The following is a 25,629-nucleotide window of genomic DNA, read 5'->3' as shown; positions in this document are numbered from 1 at the left end:
TGCTCTATGTGTCTTTAAATTCTTAGTGGGGTTTTTCCTAAAATTGGTCAGCCGTTGGACTCACTGCATACCCTATAACTGTATAGCAGACTCTCTCCTTTGTAATGGGAACATGTCGTACCTTGTTACTGTGGCGCTGCTCTATGTGTCTTTAAATTCTTAGTGGGGTTTTTCCTAAAATTGGTAATCCATTGGACTCACTGCATACCCTATAACTGTATAGCAGACTCTCTCCTTTCTAATGGGAACATGTCGTACCTTGTTACTGTGGCCCTGCTCTATGTGTCTTTAAATTCTTAGTGGGGTTTTTCCAAAAATTGGTCAGCCGTTGGACTCACTGCATACCCTATAACTGTATAGCAGACTCTCTCCTTTCTAATGGGAACATGTCGTACCTTGTTACTGTGGCCCTGCTCTATGTGTCTTTAAATTCTTAGTGGGGTTTTTCCTAAAATTGGTCAGCCGTTGGACTCAATGCATAGCCTATAACTGTATAGCAGACCCTCTCCTTTCTAATGGGTACATGTCGTACTTGTTATTGTGGCCCTGCTCTGTGTGTCTTTAAATTATTACTGGGGTTTTTCCCAAAATTGGTCAGCCGTTGGACTCGCTGCATACCCTTTAACTGTATAACAGACTCTCTCCTTTCTAAATGGAATTTGTCGTTACCGTGGCCCTGCTCTATGTGTCTTTAAATTCTTAGTGGGGTTTTTCCCAAATTTTGGCAGGCCTTGCAGTCACAGCATGAGCATTGCCACTATAGGAGACCCGCTCCTTTTTTTTTACTGAGACCGTCCTCTATGTCTCTTCAAAGGTGTATTGGGCTGCGTCCAAATTTTTGGCAGCCCTTGCAGTCACTGGATACGCAACAACAGTATAGGAGACCCACTTGTTAATAATGGGAACAACAAAGCATAGCCGGCTGATCGCTCTCTAACAATAGCGAGGGCCAACTGCTGGCCTTTAAAGAATGGTAAGGGCCATCTGTTGTCCCTATAAAAATAGGCTTTATGACTTTCAGAGTCCCTCTATCATAAATAAAACAGGATGTGTCTGATGATGTGTCACACACCACATTGCCAGATAAGGTTGTAAAATATTAAAATGACATTTCCCGGTGTATGCATTTGTCTTAAAAAATAACGTAGAAAAAACAAGACAATAGGATCTTTCTTTAGTATAAAAAACAGCGTCACCAATTTAACAACAATGTAATCACATTGTTTAGCTCCTGCACCTCCTCCTCCATCTCCGAAAAGACCACATCAGTCACAAGCTGACAGCACTTCAGCACTGCCTTGGCCAAGCGGCAACAGGCTGTGCTGAAGATAACATGCTTAATGCTTAATTGACAAACTGCCCAGCACTGCAGAGTTGTTGAAAGCTGTAACACAGCAGCCTGATCTGTGGCTCTCACCGCTGAACATACAGCCAGGAATGGTCATGTGTGACAATGAGCGGAACCTGGTGATAGAGAAATAACAGCCAGAGTAGATACGGTTTCCCTCTATGCCAGTACTTTCACCGAGCTAAATAGAACTCTCAGCAAAAAAGCTGTGGACTGGCTCCGTAGCATCCCTGGCCACATTCACCTGTCCACGTGTTTGTGGGTAGGCGGTCCTTCCCAGTAAGTGCACTGGGGAGGGCAGGGCTAATGTTGTGGGACCCGTGCTTGTGGAAGGCGTAGATGATATCGGGAGAAATAATGGCGGCTGGGGACTGAGTATGGACACCCGGCCACCGCTGGCATGAGGTTGTGAAAAGCTTCCGCCTCCACGAGCCTAAAAGGCTGTATTTCAAGTGCAAGCAGCTGCCCAGAAATCTGGCAGTTTAGTGTTGCGGCCTGTGGGTGGGTGGCTAGCTGGATACTTGCACTTGCATTCCAAGTAACAGAAAACAAAGCAGATGGTGGCCTCTATCATCATCATGGCCTCACCTCGGCACTATGAACTCTCCTGAAGGAGAAGCCAGGGCCCACTGGAGGAAGCAGCCCTGGCTAAGAAAAGTGTGGGGGAAGGTTCCTGGACACTCTATGGCTGCTTTTTTAATGTGGATCGGACATGCTTATGCATGTTATTTCTTAAACCGCATTGCAGATCAGGCCATTGTCCAACTCTGTATTCATGAAATTAAATGCGCAAAGAAAGATGTTTGTGTGTCAAAGCACCACCGACAAGTGTGAGTTGATGTTGGACGGGCTGCCATTGCTTCTTCAACAAGCTGCATTAAAGGACTTCCTGGGAGAAATGACACCCAGGGTAGATACGGTTTCCCTATATGCCAGTCCTTTCCCCACAGCTAATTATAACTCTCAGCAAAAAAAGCTGTGGACTGGCTCCGTACCATCCCTGGCCACATTCACCTGTCCACGTGTTTGTGGTTAGGCGGTCCTTCCCAGTAAGTGCACTGGGGAGGGCACGGGTAATGTTGTGGGACCCGTGCTTGTGGAAGGCGGAGACGATGCCGGGAGAAATAGTATCGGCTGGGGACCAAGTATGGACACCCGGCCGCCGCCGGCATGAGGTTATGAAAAGTTTCCGCCTCCACGAGCCTAAAAGGCCACATTTCAAGTGAAAGCAGCTTTAGAGGACTTCCTGGGAGAAATGACAGCTGGGTAGATGTGGCTTCCCAAGTCCTTTCACCAAGCTAAAGAATATGGCTCTGGTGAAATACAACTCAGCAAAAAAAAGCTGTGGATTGGCTCCGTACCATCCCTGGCCACATTCACCTGTCCACGTATTTGTGGTTAGGCGGCCCTTCCCAATAAGGGCACTGGGAAGGGCATGGGTAATGTTGTGGGACCCGTGCTTGTGGAAGGCGGAGACCACACCGGGAGAAACAGTGGCAGCTGGGGACCGAGTATGGACACCCGGCCACCGTCGGCATGAGGTTATGAAAAGCTTCCGCCTCCACACGCCTAAAGGGCCACATTTCAAGTGAAAGCAGCTTTAGAGGACTTCCTGGGAGAAATGACAGCTGGGTAGATATGGTTTCCCAAGTCCTTTCACCAAGCTAAAGAATATGGCTGTGGTGACATACAACTCAGCAAAAAAAGCTGTGGACTGGCTCCGTACCGTCCCTGGCCACATTCACCTGACCACATGTTTGTGGTTAGGCGGTCCTTCCCAGTAAGTTCACTGGGGAGGGCACAGGTAATGTTGTGGGACCCGTGCTTGTGGAAGGCGGAGACAACACCGGGAGAAACATTGGTGGCTGGGGACCGAGTATGGACACCCGACCGCCGCCGGCATAAGGTTATGAAAAGCTTCCGCCTTCATGAGCCTAAAAGGCCACATTTCAAGTGCAAGCAGCTGTCAAAAATTTTGCAGTATAGTATTGCAGCCTGTGGGTGGGTGGCTAGCTGCATACTTGCGCTTGCATTCCAAGGAATGGGGTAGGGACAACTGAACTCTGCACTGGGACAAGGACGTGGACGGTGATTGTTGCAAGTCTGCAACGACAGGTGCATGGCGGGAGGCATCTTCGCATGCGCCAAGGATCACTTATGATGGGCACACTTTTAGGCAGTGACCTGGAAGTCAGAAATGTTTCCAGAGGTCTTCCCCATGCTGCTCCCATGTCTTTTCAGCACTGCAGGCATGTGTCTGATGATGTGTCACACACCACATAGTCAGATAAGGTTGTAAAATGTTAAAATGACATTTCCCAGTGAATGCATTTGTCTTTGTTGAAAGCAATGCAAAAGTGCAAAAACGCATCAAAAACGCTACGTGTGAACATAGTCCAAGGTGAGGAGTAGTATTTTTTTAGTTTTGGTTATTTATTTTGCCTTATATACAAGTCATTACCCTGGAAAGGATGTTCCTTAATATATTTCCCAGGAAAATCCATTTTGGTTTTGTTTTTGTATGTTTTATTGTGAATCCGTAAAAGTGGCGTAATACTCTGACAACGTTGTTGACAGCAGTGACCTGGGAGTCAGAAATGCTTCCAGAGGTCTTCCCCATGCTGTTCCCTTGTCATTTGAGCACTGCTCCCATCAATTTGGGCAATTTTTAGGCCATCTGCAGACCGCCGGGGGGAGCCGCCTGAAAAATGCTCGAGTTTCCCATAGACTTACATTGGGCTCGTTGCTCGGGTCGAGCACCCGAGTATTCCAATTTGCTCGACCCGAGCAACGAGTACCTGAGCATTTTAGTGCTCGCTCATCACTATTATACACAGCTCAAAAAAATAAAGGGACACTCAAATAACACATCCTAGATCTGAATGAATGAAATATTCTCATTGAATACTTTGTTCTGTACCAAGTTGAATGTGCTGACAACAAAGTCACACAAAAATCATCAATGGAAATCAAATTTATTAACCAATGGAGGCCTGGATTTGGAGTCACCGCCAAAATTAAAGTGGAAAAACACACTACAGGCTGATCCAACTTTGATGTAATGTCCTTAAAACAAGTAAAAATGAGGCTCAGTATTGTGTGTGGCCTCCACGTGCCTGTATGACCTCCCTACAACGCCTGGGCATGCTCCTGATGAGGTTGCGGATGGTCTCCTGTGGGATCTCTTCCAAGACCTGGACTAAAGCATCCGCCAACTCCTGGACAGTCTGTGGTGCAACGTGACGTTGGTGGATGGAGCGAGACATGATGTCCCAGATTTGCTCAATTGGATTCAGGTCTGGGGAACGGGCGGGCCAGTCCATAGCTTCAATGCCTTCATTTTGCAGGAACTGCTGACAACCCCAGACCATCACATTACCTCCACCATGCTTGACAGAAGGTGTCAGGCACTCTTCTAGCATCTTTTCAGTTGTTCTGCGTCTCACAAATGTTCTTCTGTGTGATGCAAACACCTCAAACTTTGATTCGTCTGTCGATAAAGCTTTTTTCCAATCTTCCTCTGTCCAATGTCTGTGTTCTTTTGCCCATATTAATCTTTTCCTTTTATTAGCCAGTCTCAGATATGACTTTTTCTTTGCCACTTTGCCCTGAAGGCCAGCATCCCGGTGTCACCTCTTCACTGTAGACGTTGACACTGGCGTTTTGCGTGTACTATTTAATGAAGCTGCCTGTTTAGGAGCTGTGAGGCGTCGATTTCTCAAACTAAAGACTCTAATGTACTTGTCTTGTTGCTCAGTTGTGCAGCGGGGCCTCCGACTTCTCTTTCTACTCTGGTTAGAGTCTGTTTGTGCTCTCCTCTGAAGGGAGTAGTACACACCGTTGTAGGAAATCTTCAGTTTCTTGGCAATTTCTCACATGGAATAGCCTTCATTTCTAAGAACAAGAATAGACTGTCGAGTTTCACATGAAAGTTCTCTTTTTCTGGCGATTTTGAGAGTTTCATAGAACAAAGAAATGTAATGCTCCAGATTCTCAGCTGGCTCAAAGGAAGGTCAATTTTATAGCTTCTCAAATCAGCCAAACCATTTTCAGCTGGGCTAACATACTTGTGCAAGTGTTTTCTATGGTTTTCTAAACATCCATTAGCCTTCTTACACAGTTAGCAAACACAATGTACCATTAAAACACTGGAGTGGTGGTTGTTGGAAATGGGCCTCTATACACCTATGTAGATATTGCAATAAAAACAAGATGTTTGCAGCTAGAATAGTCATTTACCACATTAACAATGTATAGAGTGTATTTCTGATTCATTTAATGCTAGCTTCATTGTAAAAAAATGTGCTTTTCTTTAAAAAATAATGAAATTGCAAAATGACCCCAAACTTTTGAACGGTAGTGTATATTGTAGGGTTTCTGCTTATTTGGGTGCGTTGGGAGGCAAACAGGAAGCGTTTTCATTTAAATGTCCATGTCGGATTATTACCTCATAAATCGTCTATAAGCAAAAGCAAAACAAACCTTTAGTGCCTTTTTACCTTTAATGGAGGCAAAACAAAGTAAACAGTCCTTTAGGTAAAGTCTCTGGTTAGCCAGTCCTTTGGGCACACAGGCTGGATAGCGTCCAGTACACATGCTCAGTCTGGAGATAACAACACACGGGAGGCCTCCCTCCATGCACAGACTATGTGCCAAACAAAGGACTCCATTTTAACCTCTTAACCACACCCAGAGTTGAGGTATGTGGGCAACCAGAACTGCCCATCTCTTAAGTTGTCCTTAAAACCTGGTCCCGGATGCACCATTTGTAACATCCCTGGCAGCGTGCTTGCATAGTGCACCACCTCCCACTATGCAAGACCGCAATCTTACCTGTCAGTCCAGCCTACAAACCTTGCTCCAGTTCATGCTGTGTGCATGTCTCTTGACTGACTGCTTAGGGCGGCGGCCCGGTTACTTCCTGATTCTTATAGCTGCTGTGGGCACACCCCTAATGCGTCTCCAGCCTATTGCTGTGAGTCACTGGATATTTAAACCCCCTCCACCGAGAAGGAGGTGCCTGAGCAACACCTTCACTCAGTTAGTCTTTGCTACTGAATTGCCAGGTCCAGTCCTGTTTCTAGTCTGTTTCCCCCACTCTGGGGACTGCATACCCAGACCTGTTACCTGTGACTTCTAGTCTGTTTCCGCCACTCTGGGGGCTGTATACCCAGGCCTGTTACCTGTGACTTCTAGTCTGTTTCCGCCTCTCTGGGGGCTGTATACCCAGGCTCGTTCTTGTATCTCATTGCAGTAGCAGTTCCTGTCTGAACTGTATCCTAGCCTGTTACCTGTTTGTCTCTATGTCCGTACCTTCCCTTTTCCTGCAGTATCTGAACCTGCACCTAACTCCAACTCGTTGTCTCTGTTCTGTTTGTGAGTTTTGTGTCCACTCGCTACTTCATTGGAAGTACCTTGTGTATATCTGGTTCTTCTTGTCCCTTTTCCCTTCCTCCATATCTTCCTCCTGTGTTCTAGCCATCCTCCTGTATATTCCAGTCTGTTCCATGTGAACAGAGCCCTGTCCTCTCTGCCTGCACATTCAGCCCTGTTCGGCTCTGCTTGCCCACCGCTCCAGCGGTTTCTCTCTGCTCTGACTTGCCCAGTGCTCCGGCGGTTTCCCTCTGCTCTGCCTTACCCACCGCTCTGGCAGTTTCTCTCTGCTCTGACTTACCCACCGCTCCGGTGGCTTCTCTCTGCTCTGACTTGCTCACCACGCCAGCGGTTTCTCTCTGCTGTGACTTGCCCACCGCTCCGGCGGCTTCCCTCTGCTCTGCCTTACCCACCGCTCCGGCGGCTTCTCTCTGCTCTGCCTTGTCCACCGCACCTGCAGTTTCGCTCTGCTCTGCCTTGTCCACCGCACCTGTGGTTTCGCTCTGCTCTGCCTTGTCCACCGCTCCGGCGGTTCCTCTCTGCTCTGCCTTGTCCACCGCTCCGGCGGTTCCTCTCTGCTCTGCCTTGTTCACCGCTCCGGCGGCTCAGCTCTGCTTTGCCCACCGCACCAGCAGTTCCTCTCTGCTCTGCCTTTTCCTCCGCTCCGGCGGTTTCGCTTTACTCTGCTTGACTACCGCATCTGCGGCTCCGAACCTGTCTCCCTTTCTGTACTGGACCCTATCCAGCCTGCGCTCCAACCTGCTAGTACCTCCCTGTCTGCACTCCAGCTGTGCTTGCCAGTATCTCCCTGTCTGCATACCAGCCGTGCTTGCCAGAGCCCACCTGTCTGCATACCAGCCGAGCTTGCCAGTGCCCACCTGTCTGCATACCAGCCGTGCTTGCCAATACCCACCTGTCTGCATACCAGCCTTACTTGACAGTACCGACCTGTCTGCATACCAGCCATACTTGCCAATACCCACCTGCCTGTATGCCAGTCGAACCTGCCTGTTCCTGCATTCCCTGGTGTGGGTCAACAACTGTGACCAGGGTCTGACCTGGAGTCACACCTGGTCCCTCTGCTCGGTTCCTCCTTGGTCCACGGAGTCGACTAAGCCGCCGTGCAACCTTGGTCGGATAGGGTTGATACTTAATTACGCCCCTCCAGGCACTCCTCGGTACATGGTACAGTGGGATCACTAATCACGCTCACGCCAGCCAGTCCGGGCGCGAGCGTAACACCAGTCAATCCTCTTAGTGCTTACCTAGAGCAACATTCCAGGATTACATCACAGATGACAACCATCTCTGTGACACATACCTCCCATCAACTGCCTTACAATATATATTCATGAAAACCTGACATTATGACATTAGAGCCACTATCAATACTGTCCCAATTGGGGCGCACAATCTCAATTCTCCTTCAGCATATATTTGGAATGTGGAAGGAAACGAGAGAACTCGGAGGAAACCCATGCAAACACTGGGAGAACATACAAAGTCCTTTCAGATATTGCCATTAGGCCACGGCCCCACTATCAGTATTTGGTCAGTAATCGGTCAGTATTTTTCAATCAGAGAAAAGGTATAATAGAAACAAGTGCACCAATTCTGCATTTATCATCCACTCCTGGTTTTGGCTCCAACTCCTGAGAAAAAATACTGATTGAATACTGAGCAAATACTAATAGTGGGGCCATGGCCTAATAGTAAGAATTTAAACCTTGCTGATTCTGCGAGGCAGTATTCTTTTTTTTAATTGATCACAATTTTTCATTTATATCTTCCCAAATTTGGCTCAGTTTGAAAATTCCATATTTTCTTCAAGTTGCAAACTTGCTAATTTCTATCATTCCTCATACCTTCTACTCCCACAAATCATTGTGAATTCTAAAAACCCTTTCAGCCCTAACATTTCCCTCATAAGATCTCACTTGAAATGAAATATTAACCCTTTTTTTTCAAAATGAGAACTGTGTATCAAGATTGCAAGCGCTCTTCCGCAATTCAACATACTGTTACGTCACAGGAATAACACAGACTCAAGAGTTGTGCCTGTTCTGTCCACAGCAGGAGACGACTGTTATGTACAGCTGAACTCTTACTGTTGGTGCTGGGACCAGAGGTAGGTATACCAGAGGTAAAGTATCTCAACACTTTATCCCTCAGATGCTGCTGTCAGTATTGACAGCGGCAAGTGAGAAGTTTGACAAAAGGAGATCACTCCCTCTGTCATCTCAGTGGCACCCCCACATTGAAGTTGCAAAGTGACAATGGTTGCCATAGCAGCAATGAGGTTTTCCTGTCTACAATAAACCTCAGCATAACAGATCCTGCCAGGGGCCGGGTCTAATAGGCTACTGATCAGTCAAACACTGACAGGTTAGTGCACTGTACTACTAAAGGCTGAGGCTTAATCGAGCTGTAAGCTGTAGCTTGGAGTGAAGCGGCTGAAGAGAGTACACGTGATGGTAAAAGGGTAAAAGTAGAGATGCGGGGGAATGGACGATGGGCTTCAGGGTTATAGGAAGTTTCGCCCCCAGCAATTCGCCCCCATCAGTTCGCCCCCAGGTACATTTCGCCCCCGCACATTTCGCCCCTATCATTTCGCCCCCGCACATTTCGCCCCCGGACCAGGGTGAACTGAGGGCGATATGTGCGGGGGTGAAATGTGCGGGGGCAAAACATCCTGGGGGCCAAATGCTGGGGACGAAATGTGCGGGGCGAAATGTACCCGGGGGCGAATTGCTGGGGGCGAACTGTTGGGGGCAAAACATCCAGTTCCTGGGCTTCAGGGATAAGTGTGTGCTTAGATGAGTACTATTATGTATTTAATCATTTGCTAACCCTCTACAGTTCAGTAAAATGGCTATCACAGCTGGCCACCATTTAGCTGAATTCATATGCAGTGAATTGCAAACAATCCATATTCTAAAAAATACAGATTTCTATAAAATTCAAGGAGAATTCAATTATACTCCAATTATTTTACTTATCTATACTAGTAAGAATTGTAAGAAAAAAAAAGTTTTAAAAAATTATACAAATCAATAATGAATTAAAAAAAATCTCAAATCATAGTTTAAAAAAAAAAAAAAAAAGTTTAATTGTGTACCCCAAACTCTCACAAACAACACATAATTGGTATTGCTTTAAGTAAATGCTGTAAAGAGAATAAAAAAACAATGCCATAATTGCTGTTTCAGTTCATCGTGTCTAACATAAAAGTGAAAATGATCAAAAATCAATATGTATCTTAAACTTTTACCAGTAAAAACGACAACTCATTACTGAGCTAATGGACCCTTACACAGCTCTGTACTCAGAAAAATGAAAAAATTATAGCTCTCACAATGACAACCCAAAAAAAAATTTTTAAGGCTCATGCAGGCGTCTGTGGATCTTGGACCACAGAATTGGCTGCGGCTCTCCCCATCTGACCGTGACCACGTCATGTATTTCTAGTCCATGAATTAGTGGTCCATGCTCAAACTAATTTGTACAGACATCTGCATGAGCCTTTAAAGTGATTTCCTTATGCAAAAGCAATAAAACACAGAAAAAAAGCAATATAAATTGGGTATCACCATAATCATTAACATGTCAATTGTTTTGTACAGTGAACTACACAAAAAAAAATAAAATAAAAAAACTATCTCAGCTTGTTTATTATTCATGCCTGATACCCAAAAAATTAATTGCAAAAAGTGATATGGACCCAAAAATGGTACTAGTAAAAGCAATAGCTTGTTCCGCATGAAAAAATAAGCACTCACAAAGCTCTGTCTACAGAAAAATAAAGAAAGTTATGGATATTTCTTTTGGCCATTTCTTTGCACAAAAGTACCAAAACATTAAAAAAAATCTATAGAAATTTGATATTGCCGTGATCGTATCTACCAGCAATATGAAGATAAAATGTTAATTATACCAAAGAATGAATGGTGTTTTTAAAAAAGATAAAATAGATTCAGAATTAAAGTTTTTTTGTTCATTTAGTGTACCAAATATTGTAATATAAAGTGAACAAAAAGTCATTCGTACCATAAAATGGTAACAATGAAAACCAGGGGAGGAGTCCTGAGGAGATAATTTGCATATTCCCACTGCATTTTGGGGTAAGTGAAGAGTCTCCACGAGCTCAAAGAACACTGGATTTTGGCTGTTGGAGCTGAAAAGAGGACATCGGTAAACCGCGCGCCGGTAGGCGCGCGCATTTTGAAGCTTTTTTTTTAAGCTTTTTTCACTGTTTTCAGAACATGGAAGAGTCCAGGAGCCATTTGGTGAGCTGCATATCCTGCTACATGTTCACAGACTTGTCAGTGGAAAAGCCAAACTTCACATGCCAGAAATGCAAGCTTGTGTCCCTGTTGGAGGAAAAGTTGCGAAATCTAGAAGAGAGGTTAACTACCTTGAAAATCATTAAGGAAGGTGAAGAGTTCTTAGACAGAGCAGAATTATCTCTTCATGATTCAGAAAGAGAAGAAATTCGAACTGCACCTGACGAAACCGAGGAATGGAAGCATGTGACCCACAGAAGCAGGAGGATCGAGAGGCAGTCAGCACCCATACTGCTCAGGAACCAGTACCAGGCTCTCACGCAGGAGAACCATGAAGAAATACAGCAAAATAAGACTTTGCCAGCAATGAATAACCTTGTAAGCCCTCAGAATCCTCCTGGATGGAGAAAGAAGAATGTTGTGAAGAAAAAACGGAGAGTGGTGGTTATGGGGGATTCCCTGTTAAGAGGAACAGAGGCCGCTATCTGCAGACCAGACATAACCTCAAGAGAAATGTGCTGTCTTCCAGGAGCAAAAATTAAAGATGTGTCTGACAGGATATCAAGACTCTTCAGACCTACAGATCACTACCCATTCCTGCTAATACATGTGGGGACAAATGACACCGCAAGAAAGGACCTGGAAACCATCTGCAGTGACTTTGAAGACTTAGGCAAGAAAGTGAAAGAATTGGGAGCGCAGGTGGTCTTCTCATCCATCCTCCTAGTGGATGGCCATGGAACAATGAGGTGGAATAAGATTCTACAGGTGAACAACTGGCTACGTCGATGGTGCCGTCAACAAGGATTTTGATTTCTGGATCACGGAATGAATTACCTATACGATGGACTACTTGCTAGAGATGGGGTGCACCTTACGAAGACTGGAAAACATGTATTTGGAAGTCACCTTGCTACACTCATCAGAAGAGCTTTAAACTAGAACAATGTGGGAAGGGAGGCAAAATACTATTGAGATCTCTGCTACTGGAAGTGGAAAAGAAGAACAAAGACAAAACAATTTAAATAATAAAAATATGGGAGGAAGAGAAACCAATCACAAACTAAAATGTTTTTATACAAATGCACAAAGCATGGGCAACAAACAAGGAGAATTGGAACTACTAATGCAGGAAAAGGAATATGATGTCATTGGAATCACTGAAACTTGGTGGGACGATACACATGATTGGAATAAAAGGCTAAAAGGATACAACTTATTTGCCAGAAACAGACTTGATAAAAGAGGAGGAGGTGTCGCATTGTATGTTAGAAAAGCGTATATCTGCACAGAGACTGAAGCTTCAGAGACTGGGAGTTCTGTGGAAACTGTTTGGGTAAGAATACAAGGAGAGAACAACGGAAAGGACACCATTGTAGGCATTTACTACAGGCCACCTGGGCAAGCTGAAGATATGGATGAACTCTTTATGTATCAAATGACCAAGTTCTCCAAAAAATATGACGTAGTGGTCATGGGAGATTTCAACTATCCAGACATTTGTTGGGAATCTCTCTCAAGTAAAACTAACAGGTCAAGCAAATTCTTATCCTCTCTTGCTGACAACTTTATCTTCCAAAAGGTAGGGGAGAAAACAAGGGGATCTGCTACTTTGGATCTAATCCTTATAAACAGGGAGGAAATGGTTGAGGAGGTAAAGGTGGCTGGGACCCTAGGAGGCAGCGATCATGCTATTATAGAATTTTGGATAACTAGAGGAGGAAGACATGTGAAGACTCAAACTTCAAGGTTAGATTTTAGAAAGGCAGATTTTAAGAGACTCAGAAAGAGAATAGGAGGGATCCAATGGCTGGATGTCCTTAAGGACAAAAATGTCCAGGAAGGATGGGAAATTTTTAAAAATGAGATTCTCAAAGCACAATCGTTAACAATCCCGAAAAGTAGGAAGAATGGGAAGCATTTAAGGAAACCAGGATGGATGAACACAGAACTTAAACACATGCTAAAAAGAAAGAAAGAAATGTTTATTAAATGGAAAGAGGGAGGCATATCTAAAGAAGATTATAATGCAGTCTGCAGATCCTGCAGGGCACGTATCAGGTTAGCTAAAGCTGACAATGAATTAAGGCTTGCAAGAGATGTCAAAAGCAATAAAAAAGGATTTTGGGGGTATGTCAAAAGTAAAAGAAAAGTCAAAGATGCTATAGGATTTTTACAGGATGAAAATGGAGAAATGGTAAGAGAGGATGTTGAGAAGGCCGAACTTTTTAATTCCTATTTTGCATCTGTTTTCTCTCAGAAAGAAAATGTAACATCAACTGATCTTCACTGTCCTTTTAAAGGAATAGAGGAATCCAAGTTATCTGTAAACAGAAAGATTGTGAGGGAATATTTAGCTAACATAAATGAGTTCAAGTCTCCAGGTCCAGATGAATTACACCCCAGAGTACTGAAGGAGATCGTAGAAGAAATTTTAGAACCACTCTCCATAATCTTTGAAAATTCTTGGAGAACAGGAGAAGTCCCAGAAGACTGGAGAAGAGCAAATGTTGTTCCTATCTTCAAAAAGGGGAAGAAGGTGGACCCAGGGAACTATAGGCCGGTGAGTCTGACTTCTATACCAGGAAAGATCTTTGAACAAATTATTAAACAACATGTATGTAAGTACATGGATAAGAATGAAGTGATTAACCAGAGTCAGCATGGGTGTGTAACTAACAAGTCATGTCAGACTAACTTAATTTCCTTCTATGACAGAATCACTGACTGGGTGGATCAGGGAAATGCTGTAGATATAGTATATCTTGACTTCAGCAAAGCATTTGACAAAGTATCTCACACCATCCTTATTGAAAAAATGACCAAGTATGCAACGGACCAGGCAACTGTTAGGTGGATTCATAACTGGCTTAGTGATCGGACTCAAAGGGTGGTTGTAAATGGCTTCACATCCAGCTGGATGAATGTCTCAAGTGGGGTACCACAGGGCTCCGTCCTGGGACCTGTATTGTTCAACATCTTTATCAATGATTTAGATGAAGGAATTGAGGGTAAGCTGATTAAATTTGCTGATGACACAAAGCTAGGAGGGATAGCTAATACTAGAGAAGAGAGAGAGAGGATTCAAAAAGACCTAAATAAACTGGAGCAGTGGGCAGCAACCAACAGAATGGTTTTTAACAGGGAAAAATGCAAAGTACTACATCTGGGCAATAAAAATGAAAAAAGCACATACAGAATGGGAGGAATAGAGCTAAGCAACAGTACATGTGAAAAAGACTTAGGTATACTAATAGATCATAGACTGAACATGAGTCAACAGTGTGATGCAGCAGCAAAAAAGGCAAATACAATTCTGGGATGTATTAACAGAAGCATACAGTCTAGATCACGTGAAGTCATTATCGGTCTTTACTCCTCTTTGGTCAGACCTCATCTGGAATACTGTGTACAATTTTGGTCACCACATTTTAGAAAAGACATAGACAAACTGGAGCAAGTTCAGAGAAGAGCGACCAGAATGGTGACTGGTCTGCAAACCATGTCCTATGAGGAACGGTTGCAGGATTTGGGAATGTTTAGCTTGCAAAAAAGAAGACTGAGAGGAGACTTAATAGCTGTCTACAAATATGTCAAGGGCTGTCACATTGTAGAAGGATCATCTTTATTCTCATTTGCACAAGGAAAGACTAGAAGCAATGGGATGAAACTAAATGGGAGGAGACACAGATTAGATATTAGAAAAAACTTTTTGACAGTTAGGGTGATTAATGAGTGGAACAGGCTGCCACGAGAGGTGGTGAGTTCTCCTTCAATGGACGTCTTGAAACAGAGGCTGGACAGACATCTGTCTGAGATGATCTAGTGAATCCTGCTTTGAGCAGGGGGTTGGACCAGATGACCCAGGAGGTCCCTTCCAACTTTACCATTCTATGATTCTATGATTCTATGATTGAAAACTAGTATCAATGAAAACTACAGCTTCTTACACAAAGAATAATCCCTCATGCAGCTTCACTGATGGAAAATTGTAAATCAGGTCTTTCACTATATGGCAATACAAAATCAAGTGAAGTTTTTATATTGAGTGGTTTTATTGTACAAAAAAAATAAAATATAGATAAAACTGTTTGAATTTGTTACCAGAAAATTTGCACTGATCTACAGAATAAAGTTAACAGTTTACTTGGGCAGTAAAGTAGGTATTGTAAAATTTTAACTGCAAAAAAAACAGGAGCAGAATTTCTGTTTTGTTGATATTCCTTCCAATAAAGAGTTAATAAAAGTTTGCTAATATGTTATATGTACACCAAAATGATTCCACTGACAAATAAGGCCACGTGCACATGTTGAGTATTTGGTGAGTTTTTTACCGCAGTATTTGTAAGCCAAAACCAGGAGTGGGTGATAAATCCAGAAGTGGTGACTTGTTTCTATTATACTTTTCTTCTGATTGTTCCTCTCCTGGATTTTGCTTACAAATACTGAGCAAATACTCAATGTGTGCATGTAGCCTAATACTAATCTAGAAAATACAAGCCCTCATAATAAAAAATAAAAATGTAATAGTTCCTGGAACATAACAATAAAAAATAAAATAAATGCTTTGCTATGAAGGCCAAAATTGACAGTGATGCCAAGGTGTTAAAGAGTACTTTATTTTTTTGTATGTAATTATTGATCGGTATTTTCAAAGTTATAACTCTATATAATATACATAATTACCTTGTCTTTGTATCCCTTTTTCCCAAACTCCATGATGAAATGGCTGTTTCAACTGCCTTGTTCATGCACTTAGAATAGATGAATTGAATTGCAGATTCCAGTATGAGGATCTCAGCTCCCCCCCACCCATGCCCAGACAGGGAGACTGATTGTAAATAGTGTCTGAGCATGGCGGAGGGGAGAAGAGAAGATCTCACAGGAGTACTACCAATAACATTATTAGCACAATAATAATAATTCATTACAAGTCCCTGTCTTGTTTCCCAGTTCCCCCCCAATTCATTACAATTACAAGTCCTCTCTCCCACCCATCCCCAGTTCATTACAATTACATGACCTATCTGTTATGTCCTCTCTCTTTCATAATTCACTGCAATTCAATATTCTTTCTCCTAGCCCAAACCTAATTAATTACAATTACATGTCCTCTCTCCCATCCACAACACCAATGTAATGCAATTTCATGTCCTCTCCCCCCAATTCATTGCAATTTCATGTCCTCTCTACTCCTCCTCCCCCAATTCATTGCAACTGAATGTCCTTTCCCCCACCTACATAGCCAATTCATTACAATTTCATATCCTCCCTCACACCCCCAATTCTTTACAATTTCATGTCCTTTCTCCCACTTACCACAATTCATTGCAATTATTTACCCTCTCTACCTGTCACGGGTGTGTCAGAAGTGACAAACAGTTGCCCTACAGTGGGTTGCAGGAGATCTCTACGTTTGGCATTACAGACATCTTCTTAGAGGCTGGCTGTCTCTAGGACCCAGCAGCTACCTCCCTCTGGCTAATTAGCTCCCTGGCCTGGGTGTATAAATACCTGGTGTGTCTGAGAGGGAGGTGCCAGCAATATTCATTACTACTTGTGAGGCTTTAGCAAGAGCAGTACTTCATCCTCTCTGGAGCTTGAGGCCATGTGCGCATTGGTCTGGAGTCGTCTAAAGCTAAGCAATTCCCACCTGTTTGTCTACCCTTGTTGTCTACAGAGATTAGTGGAGATTGACTAGTGCTCATCTCCTCCCTTCCCTAGCCTTAGCCATATACCAGGGAAAGACAGGACGAGGCATGCGTGCGGCGATTGGTGAAGAGCCAATATAGGGACGGTAGTTGAGACAGGGTGACACTAGACCAGACCAGGAGGTCTCCACTCCCCCTTTCCCTAGTGTCTGGGCTCCCTTTCCCTCTTCCCTCTGTGTTGCACTAAGTCTTTCCCACACCTTGCGTGACAACAAATCAGGAATCAGAGGAAGAGGGTATGGATCATGAATGGTAATTTGATTTAATTCCCGGAAATCTTAACAGGGACGTAGACCGCCAGGTGCCCCAGATATTAAGGGATGACAAACTTTATGCCAAACTGAAAAAATATGTTTTTGCAGTTCAGGAGGTGCAGTTTTTGGGGTACTTGTTGTCATTTTCGGGTTTTTGGATGGATCCGGAGAAGATCCATGCAGTCCTTGATTTGTGACGTCCCGAGAACCTGAAGGATCTACAACGTTTTCTGGGCTTTACTAATTGTTACCGGAAATGTATCCAAAATTACTGACATGACTAAGGAGTCTAATTTTTCCAAATGGTTGGATGCTTCCCTCCAGGCTTTTTCTTCCTTAAAGAATCATTTTGCCACTGCACCTATACTCAGTCAACCCGATGTTTCCCAACCCTTTATTGTGGAGGTTGATGCGTCGGATGTCGGGGTTGGGGCTGTGTTGTCTCAGAGTCCATCCCCAGGTAAATGGAGTCCATGCTCCTTCTTTTCTAAAAAATTGTTTTCGGCTGAGAGAAATTATGACGTGGGTAATAGGGAACTTTTGTCGATCAAATTGGCGTTCGAAGAATGGCGACATTGGTTGGAGGGTGCTGTCCATCCTATTACTGTTATTACTGACCATAAGAACCTGTCATATCTCCAGTCAGCTAAACGTCTCAACCCTAGGCAATCCAGATGGTCCCTGTTTTTTACTAGGTTCAATTTTGTTGTCACTTTTCGTCCAGGGGTCAAAAATGTCAAGGCCCTCTAGTACATTGGAGAATTGAGCTATAACCATTATATACATACGTGTATACAGTGGTGGCCAAAAGTATTGGCACCCCTGCAATTCTGTCAGATAATACTCAGTTTCTTCCTGAAAATGATTGCAATCACAAATTCTTTGGTCTTATTATCTTCATTTAATTTGCTTGCAAGGAAAAAACACAAAAGAGAATGAAGCAAAAATCAAATCATTGATCATTTCAAACAAAACTCCAAAAATGGGCCAGACAAAAGTATTGGCACCCTCAGCCTAATACTTGGTTGCACAACCTTTAGCCAAAATAACTGCGAACAACCGCTTCCGGTAACCATCAATGAGTTTCTTACAATGCTCTGCTGGAATTGTAGACCATTCTTCTTTGGCAAACTGCTCCAGGTCACTGATATTTGAAGGGTGCCTTCTCCAAACTGCCATTTTGAGATCTCTCCACAGGTGTTCTATGGGATTCAGGTCTGGACTCATTGCTGGCCACCTTAGAAGTCTCCAGTGCTTTCTCTCAAACCATTTTATAGTGCTTTTGGAAGTGTGTTTTGGGTCATTGTCCTGCTGGAAGACCCATGACCTCTGAGGGAGACCCAGCTTTCTCACACTGGGCCCTACATTATGCTGCAAAATTTCTTGTAGTCTTCAGACTTCTTAATGCCATGCACACGGTCAAGCAGTCCAGTGCCAGAGGCAGCAAAGCAACCCCAAAACATCAGGGAACCTCCGCCATGTTTGACTGTAGGGACCGTGTTCTTTTCTTTGAATGCCTCTTTTTTTTTCCTGTACACTCTATGTTGATGCTTTTTCCCAAAAAGCTCTACTTTTGTCTCATCTGACCAGAGAACATTCTTCCAAAACGTTTTAGGCTTTCTCAGGTAAGTTTTGGCAAACTCCAGCCTGGCTTTTTTATGTCTCGGGGTAAGAAGTGGGGTCTTCCTGGGTATCCTACCATACAGTCCCTTTTCATTCAGACGCCGACGGATAGTACGGGTTGACACTGTTGTACCCTCGGACTGCAGGGCAGCTTGAACTTGTTTGGATGTTAGTCGAGGTTCTTTATCCACCATCCGCACAATCTTGCGTTGAAATCTCTCGTCAATTTTTCTTTTCCGTCCACATCTATGGAGGTTAGCCACAGTGCCATGGGCTTTAAACTTCTTGATGACACTGCGCACGGAAGACACAGGAACATTCAGGTCTCTGGAGATGGACTTGTAGCCTTGAGATTGCTCATGCTTCCTCACAATTTGGTTTCTCAAGTCCTCAGACAGTTCTTTGGTCTTCTTTCTTTTCTCCATGCTCAATGTGGTACACACAAGGACACAGGACAGAGGTTGAATCAACTTTAATCCATGTTAACTGGCTGCAAGTGTGATTTAGTTATTGCCAACACCTGTTAAGTGCCACAGGTAAGTTACAGGTGCTGTTAACTACATGAATTAGAGAAGCATCACATGATTTTTCAAACAGTGCCAATACTTTTGTCCACCCCCTTTTTAGGTTTGGTGTGTAATTATATCCAATTTGGCTTTAGGACAATTCTTTTTGTGTTTTTTTCATTGAAGACAAATTAAATGAAGATAATAATACCAAAGAATTTGTGATTGCAATCAATTTCAGGAAGAAACTGAGTATTATCTGACAGAATTGCAGGGATGCCAATACTTTTGGCCACCACTGTATATGTGGTAAGAGTATCATCAAAAAATGAAATATGATGAAAAACATAGAACATACAACATATTTGGCTAGAGCAAAGAGTCAAGATATGGGTATATGGGTACAAAATGTGTCTAAAATTCCTGAATAATACTGTAAGTGTTAGGCAGATGATGAAACTTCTTGTGTTTACCTTCATTATGTGGTAGTCATGTTACGATGTGGAGGACCTTGATAGTGGCCACTGTAAGTTACCTTAAGTGTTGGAAAATGAAAAATAAAGGTCATCAATATCAGAGCCATTGGTTTCTGCAGTGTTATACACAGCCAAAAGCCAGGGCAGCGTTGGGGCAGGCAGACTAGGCATCTGCCTATGGCCCCCACTCAATGAGTACATGGTGGCCATAATACGGCAGTACTGTGGGGGATGCATTATACTCTGAGGGGGGCTGCATTATACTTTATGAGGGGGCTGCATTATACTCTATGCTATGGGGGGGCTGCAGTATATGCTACGGTGGGGCTGCATTATACTCTATGGGGGCTGCATTATACTCTATGGGGGTTACATTTTACTCTATGTGGTGGCTGCATCCTACTCTATGGGGGCTGCATTATACTCTATGGGGTGGTTGCATTATACTCTATGGGGTGCCTGCATTATACTCTATGGCAAGGCTGTATTATACTCTATGGGGTGGCTGCATTATACTCTATGGGATGGCAGCATTATACTCTATAAGGGGGCTGCATTATACTCTATGAGGGCTACATTATACTCTATAAGGTGATTGCATTATACTCTACGGGGGGCTGCATTATACTCTACGGGGGACTGCATTATACTCTATGGGAGCTGCATTATACTCTATGGGGTGGATGCATTATACTCTATGGGGGCTACATTGTACTCTATGGGGTGGCTGCATTATATTTTATGGGGTGGCTGCATTATATTTTATGGGGTGGCTGCATTATACTCTATGGGGTGGCTGCATTATACTGTGTGAGGGGCTGCATCATACTCTGAGTGGGGCTGCATTATACTCTATCGAGGTCTAAGAGGTGCATTATACTATATGTACTATATGGGACTGCATTATACTATATGGGGGCTGCATTAGCCTCTTTTAAGGACTATGGGAATGCATTATACTATTTTACTATATGGGACCTACATTATACTGTATCGAGGACTATGGGGTTCATTATACTATGGGGAGTGCATTGTACTATATGGAGGACTATGGGGGTGCATTATACAATATGGAGGACTTTCGGAACTGCATTATACAATATGGAGGACTATGGGGAGTGCATTATACTATAGGAAGGATATGGTGCTGTGCATTTTACTATATGGAGGACTATGGGGAGTGAATTATACTATATGGGGGACTATGGGGAGTGTATTATACAATATGGAGGACTATGGGGAGTGTATTATACAATATGGAGGACTATGGTGAGTGTATTATACAATATGGAGGACTATGCTGAGTGCATTATACAATATTGAAGGCTATGGGGTGTGCATTATATTATATGGAGGGCTATGGGGAGTGTATTATACTATATGGAGGGCTATGGAGCACATTATATTATATGAAGGTCTATGGGGCACATTATACTATATAGAGGACTATGGGGTGCATTATACTGTGTGGAGGACTATGGGGTGTATTATACTAAACGAGCAAAATGCTGCTTATTCATCGAGCATTTGGATTGCTTATGCCGGAGCAAAAATCCCGAGCATGCTCGGCTGTAAATCATGCAGACACAGGGACAAGAACATAATTTACGAGCAAGCCGAAGCTACTCTGTAAGCACCCGAGCATGCTCGGTGAAAGGGTTAAACGAGCACGCTCGCTCATCACTATTCTGTTCCCATCATTCTTCCTCAGCCGGTGTAAAGAGGCCAGGAAACAAGCGTTGAATGACTTCAATATTGTCGATAGTGCTTGTTTAGCGCCCTCAACTCAGAGCATGTAAATACAGCCAAAATATTTCTGTTTGATGGTGCAATATGTGAGCATTTGGGGCCCCACTTTAAACTTTTGCCCAGGGCTCCACTTTGTATAAAACCGGCCCTGCCAAAAGCTAAACACAAAGTCGATATTCATAAAACATTATTGCAGGGAAAACGCCAGTAGAAACCATTTGAATTCCTGTTCTCATTTCTCTCAAGCCCTTTGAAAAGTAAAAGTAGTACTCTGGCACCAATCTTTTATAAATCTTCCTCTGTGTTGTCTGGTTCTATGTACACTTTTATTGTACAACATTACTTACTCTGTAAATGTTTGATTACTGATTTTTATCTTTACATCCTTTCTCTCTAGATTGCCTGTGCTGTGTTTGCTGCACTTCTCCATTTTTTCTTCTTGGCTGCATTTACGTGGATGTTCCTTGAGGGAGTTCAGTTATACATCATGCTGGTTGAGGTCTTTGAAAGTGAAAATTCTAAAAGGAAATATTTCTATCTAGTGGGCTATGGGATGCCTGCTCTTATTGTGTCCGTGTCTGCAGCAGTAGATTATAAAAGTTACGGAACAGATAAAGTGTAAGTAAGATGTAAAAACATTTTTTTCTTAGAGTATATGTTAATGTTTTTTAATTAAAATTAGAGTTTAATTTATCAACTGTCTCTGTAAGACAGCACAGCTGCTCTAGTGACTTGTATAGATGCAAAACTATGTTCTTGTCATGAGCATCTATGCCTCTTTTGATGCATCCCATGATTTAATTTGCCTTGGCAGCAGCTGCTTGGCACTTGTCACTAAAGTTTTATTTGTAGTCCACCAATATACCAGTCTTCAGTGTTTAATTTAGTAGATAGTTTTACATTTTATTTCTTTTGCACAAGAGCTTGACCTTACATTTATATAGTAATCAAAAATGTCCACCTAGCAACGTTCACTTTTCATAATCTTTATCTTTTAGACATAGTAAATAACAGGTGTGTTCTACATCATTGAAAACATGACAGCTTCAAAAAGATAAGAATCATTTATAATACACCCTGCATACAGGACAGTAGAAGCAGTACTGTACAGTGTATACCATATTTTTCGGACTTTAAAATGCACCATACCATAAGACACACCTAGGTTTTAGAGGATGAAAATAGAAAAAAAAATTTAAGAAAAAAATGTGGTCATGATGCCCTGTTCAGGGGGAGAGGGTCTGCTGCTGACACTGTTATAGGGGTAATGTCCCCCAATTCTGTTAATATCCCCCATCCTGGTATATATGGCCCCCTTCTTCCTGTTATACGTGGCCCTCATCCCCATCCTGATATGCATGGCCCCCTTCATCCCTCATCCTGGTATGTATGGCCCCCCTCATCACTCTTCCTGGTATGTATGGCCCCCTTCATCCCTCATCCTGGTATGTATGGCCCCCCTCATCCCTCCTCCTGGTATGTATGTCACCCCTCATCCCTCTTCCTGGTATGTATTGCACCCTTCATCCTGGTATGTATGGCCCCCCTCATCCCCATCCTGGTATGTATGACATCCTTCATCACTGCGGGTACAGTGTGCGCGCTATTAAGGAGAGTGAATGGTCACTGCTCCCCATGCACACAGTCCCAGCGTGGGGAGCAGTGACTATTCCGGTAGACCATTTCACAGTGTGAGGGCACATGGCAGTTATGCCATGCGCGGCTCACACAGTGAGATCCCTGTTGGCAGCAGAGCAGGACGCAGCGGTGGTGCAGAGAGGAGGTGAGTATAATTGTTTATTTTTTTGTGTGCAGCGTGATGGGGATGAGGGGGTGCCAAGCATACCAGGAAGGAGGCGGGCCAAGCATACCAGGAAGAGGGATGAGGGGGGCTATACATACCAGGATGAGGGATGAAAGGTGCCATACCTACCAGGATAAGGGGGGCCATACATACCAGGATGAGGGATGAAGGCTGCCATACATACCAGAAGCCCTGCTGCAAGTACAGTGTGCGTACTATTAAGGAAAATGAATATTCCCTGCTCCCCACGCCCATGGGCGTGGGGAGCAGTGAATATTAATTTTCTTTAGCAGCGGGCACAGTATAGGATGCAGCAGCGGGCTACTGCCTCCTGTGCCCCGCTCCTCCGCTGCCACAGCTCCCCCCCACACACCCTCCACCACCCACAGCCACAGTATATCAGTATATATATATCGGACTATAAGACGCACCCCCCACTTTCCTCCAAAATTTCGGAGGAAAAAACTACATCTTATAGTCCGAAAAAATATGGTATATACAGAATAATGTAGATAGTGAGAATTAGGCCACATTCTCACATTCAGTATTTGGTCAGTATTTTACATCAGTATTTGTAAGCCAAAATCAGGAGTGGGTGATAAATACAGAAGTGGTGACGTGTTTCTATTATACTTTTCCTCTGATTGTTCCACTCCTGATGTGCGGTTTACTGTTTGGGTTCGAATGCCTAATAAAGCATGTTGAAAGGTTGCAGCGCAGCCAGTCAACTAGCTTTTAGGCTGTGGGCTCTTCCTGAGCTATCACAGCCATGCCAAGTATTGGCATGGCTGTGATTGGCCTGGCACACCATGTGACTTGGCCTGTATAAATCCCGGATGATCTGATTGGTGTAGAGACAGAACGCAGCTGGAATGAGGGACAGACACTCTGCCAAAAAGCCTTTTCGTGTACTCTAGACGTGTCTCAGTGGGAGTACTGTGACAAAAAAGCCACTGTGTGTACTCTGCAAGTCCACCTGTGGGAGTACTATGTTTTTAAGCCTCTGAGTGTACTCTGCACCTCCGCCTGTGGGAATGCTGTGCCTTTAAGCCTCTATGTATACTCTGCAAAAAAAACAATTTTACTCTGCAACCATTTTTTGCAAGTACTGTGTCTAAAAAATAATTCTTCTCTGCAGCTGTTTTTTTGCGAGAAGTGTGTCTAAAAATAATTCTACTCTACAGCCATGTCTTTGCCATTTTTGGTCCAAAAAAATAATTCTACTCTACAGCCATTTTTTTGCAATTTTTGGCCCCCAAAAATAATTCTACTCTGCAGCTGTTTTTTTGCGAATAGTGTGTTTAAAAAATAATTCTACACTGCAGCCGTGTCTTTGTCATTTTTGGGTCCAAAAAATAATTTTACTCTACCTCTCTGTCTATACGAATAGTGTGCCAAAAAATAATTCCACTCTGTAGCCATGTATTTGTCATTTTTGGTCCAAAAAAATAATTCTACTCTGCAGCCATTTTTTTGCGAGTAGTGTGTCTAAAAATAATTCCACTCTGCAGCCATTTCTTTGCCATTTTTGGCCCCAAAAAAATAATTTTACCCTGCAGCCATCTCTTTGCAATAAGTGTATCTACAAAATAATTATTCTCTGCAGCCATGTCTTTGCCATTTGTGGGCCCAAAAAATAGTTTTACTCTATCTCTGTGTCTATATGAGTAGTGTGCCAAAAAAATAATTCTACTCTGCAGCCGTGTATTTGCCATTTTTGGTTAAAAAAAATAATTCTACTCTGCAGCCGTCTCTTTGTGATTAGTGTGTCTAAAAAATAATTCTACTCTGCAGCCATGTCTTTTCCATTTGTGGGCCCAAAAAATTATTTTACTCTACCACTATGTCTATACGAGTAGTGGGCCTAAAAAAGAAATCTACTTTGCAGCCATCTCTGCGAGTAGTGTGCCAAAAAAACACTTCCAAAAATGAAGAGAGCATCAAATAGGGGATGTGCACGTGGCCGTGGTGGTGCTTGTGTAGCTGCTGCTGGTGGTGATGCTGGTGGTGGTGTAGCTGCTGCAGGGAGAGGATGTGGTCTTCCTGTGCCTGCTACGTGCCCAAATGAAACACCTTTCTCTGGTGCACACAAGTGACAGTACGTTCTGCGTCATTTCATAGGGCTACACGAATGATGAGGCCAGAACATGTTGAGCCAGTGTTAGATTGGATGGCTGAGAGTGTCTCCAGTTCCTTCATATTATCTTCCACACGGTCCACTGCAGAAAGTGTCAAGTTGGCACCAGAGGACCATGGTCATTCAGCTTATACCTCACACCCTTGCAAATCAGCCAAGCAGTCTGTTTTAAATGTTTTATTTAAATTGAATCAAGGACATAGATAACAAATACAGAGTAATCCCATAGGGAAGCAAGATCTGAGAGAACAAAGGAATTATACATACAATAATAGACATGTAATCAAAAATGTAATATGAAAGGCTAGAAAATGGGAGGGAACTTTGTTGAGTGGAAGGAAGGGAGTTGATTCAAGATTAATGAT

At 43.3% G+C, this 25,629-nt stretch overlaps 1 protein-coding gene across 13 annotated transcripts in view; it reads left to right on the top strand.

Annotated features, from left to right (window-relative positions):
• Nucleotides 1-25,629, top strand: part of ADGRL3 (adhesion G protein-coupled receptor L3) — a 1,088,292-nt gene that overhangs the window by 685,461 nt on the left and 377,202 nt on the right. For all 13 annotated transcript variants that reach the window (XM_073686326.1, XM_073686314.1, XM_073686318.1 and 10 more), the window contains one exon: nt 21,721-21,941. In XM_073686326.1, the coding sequence (XP_073542427.1) occupies nt 21,721-21,941 (221 nt within the window). The remainder of the gene's footprint in view (nt 1-21,720; nt 21,942-25,629) is intronic.

This window comes from Phyllobates terribilis, unplaced genomic scaffold (genome assembly GCF_046119375.1).
Source record: "Phyllobates terribilis strain yellow unplaced genomic scaffold, ASM4611937v1 Scaffold_1__5_contigs__length_1240528914, whole genome shotgun sequence".
Lineage (NCBI taxonomy): Eukaryota > Metazoa > Chordata > Amphibia > Anura > Dendrobatidae > Phyllobates > Phyllobates terribilis.
The sequence above is the reverse complement of the archived record's forward strand: the minus strand, read 5'-3'. Positions and strand labels throughout refer to the sequence as shown.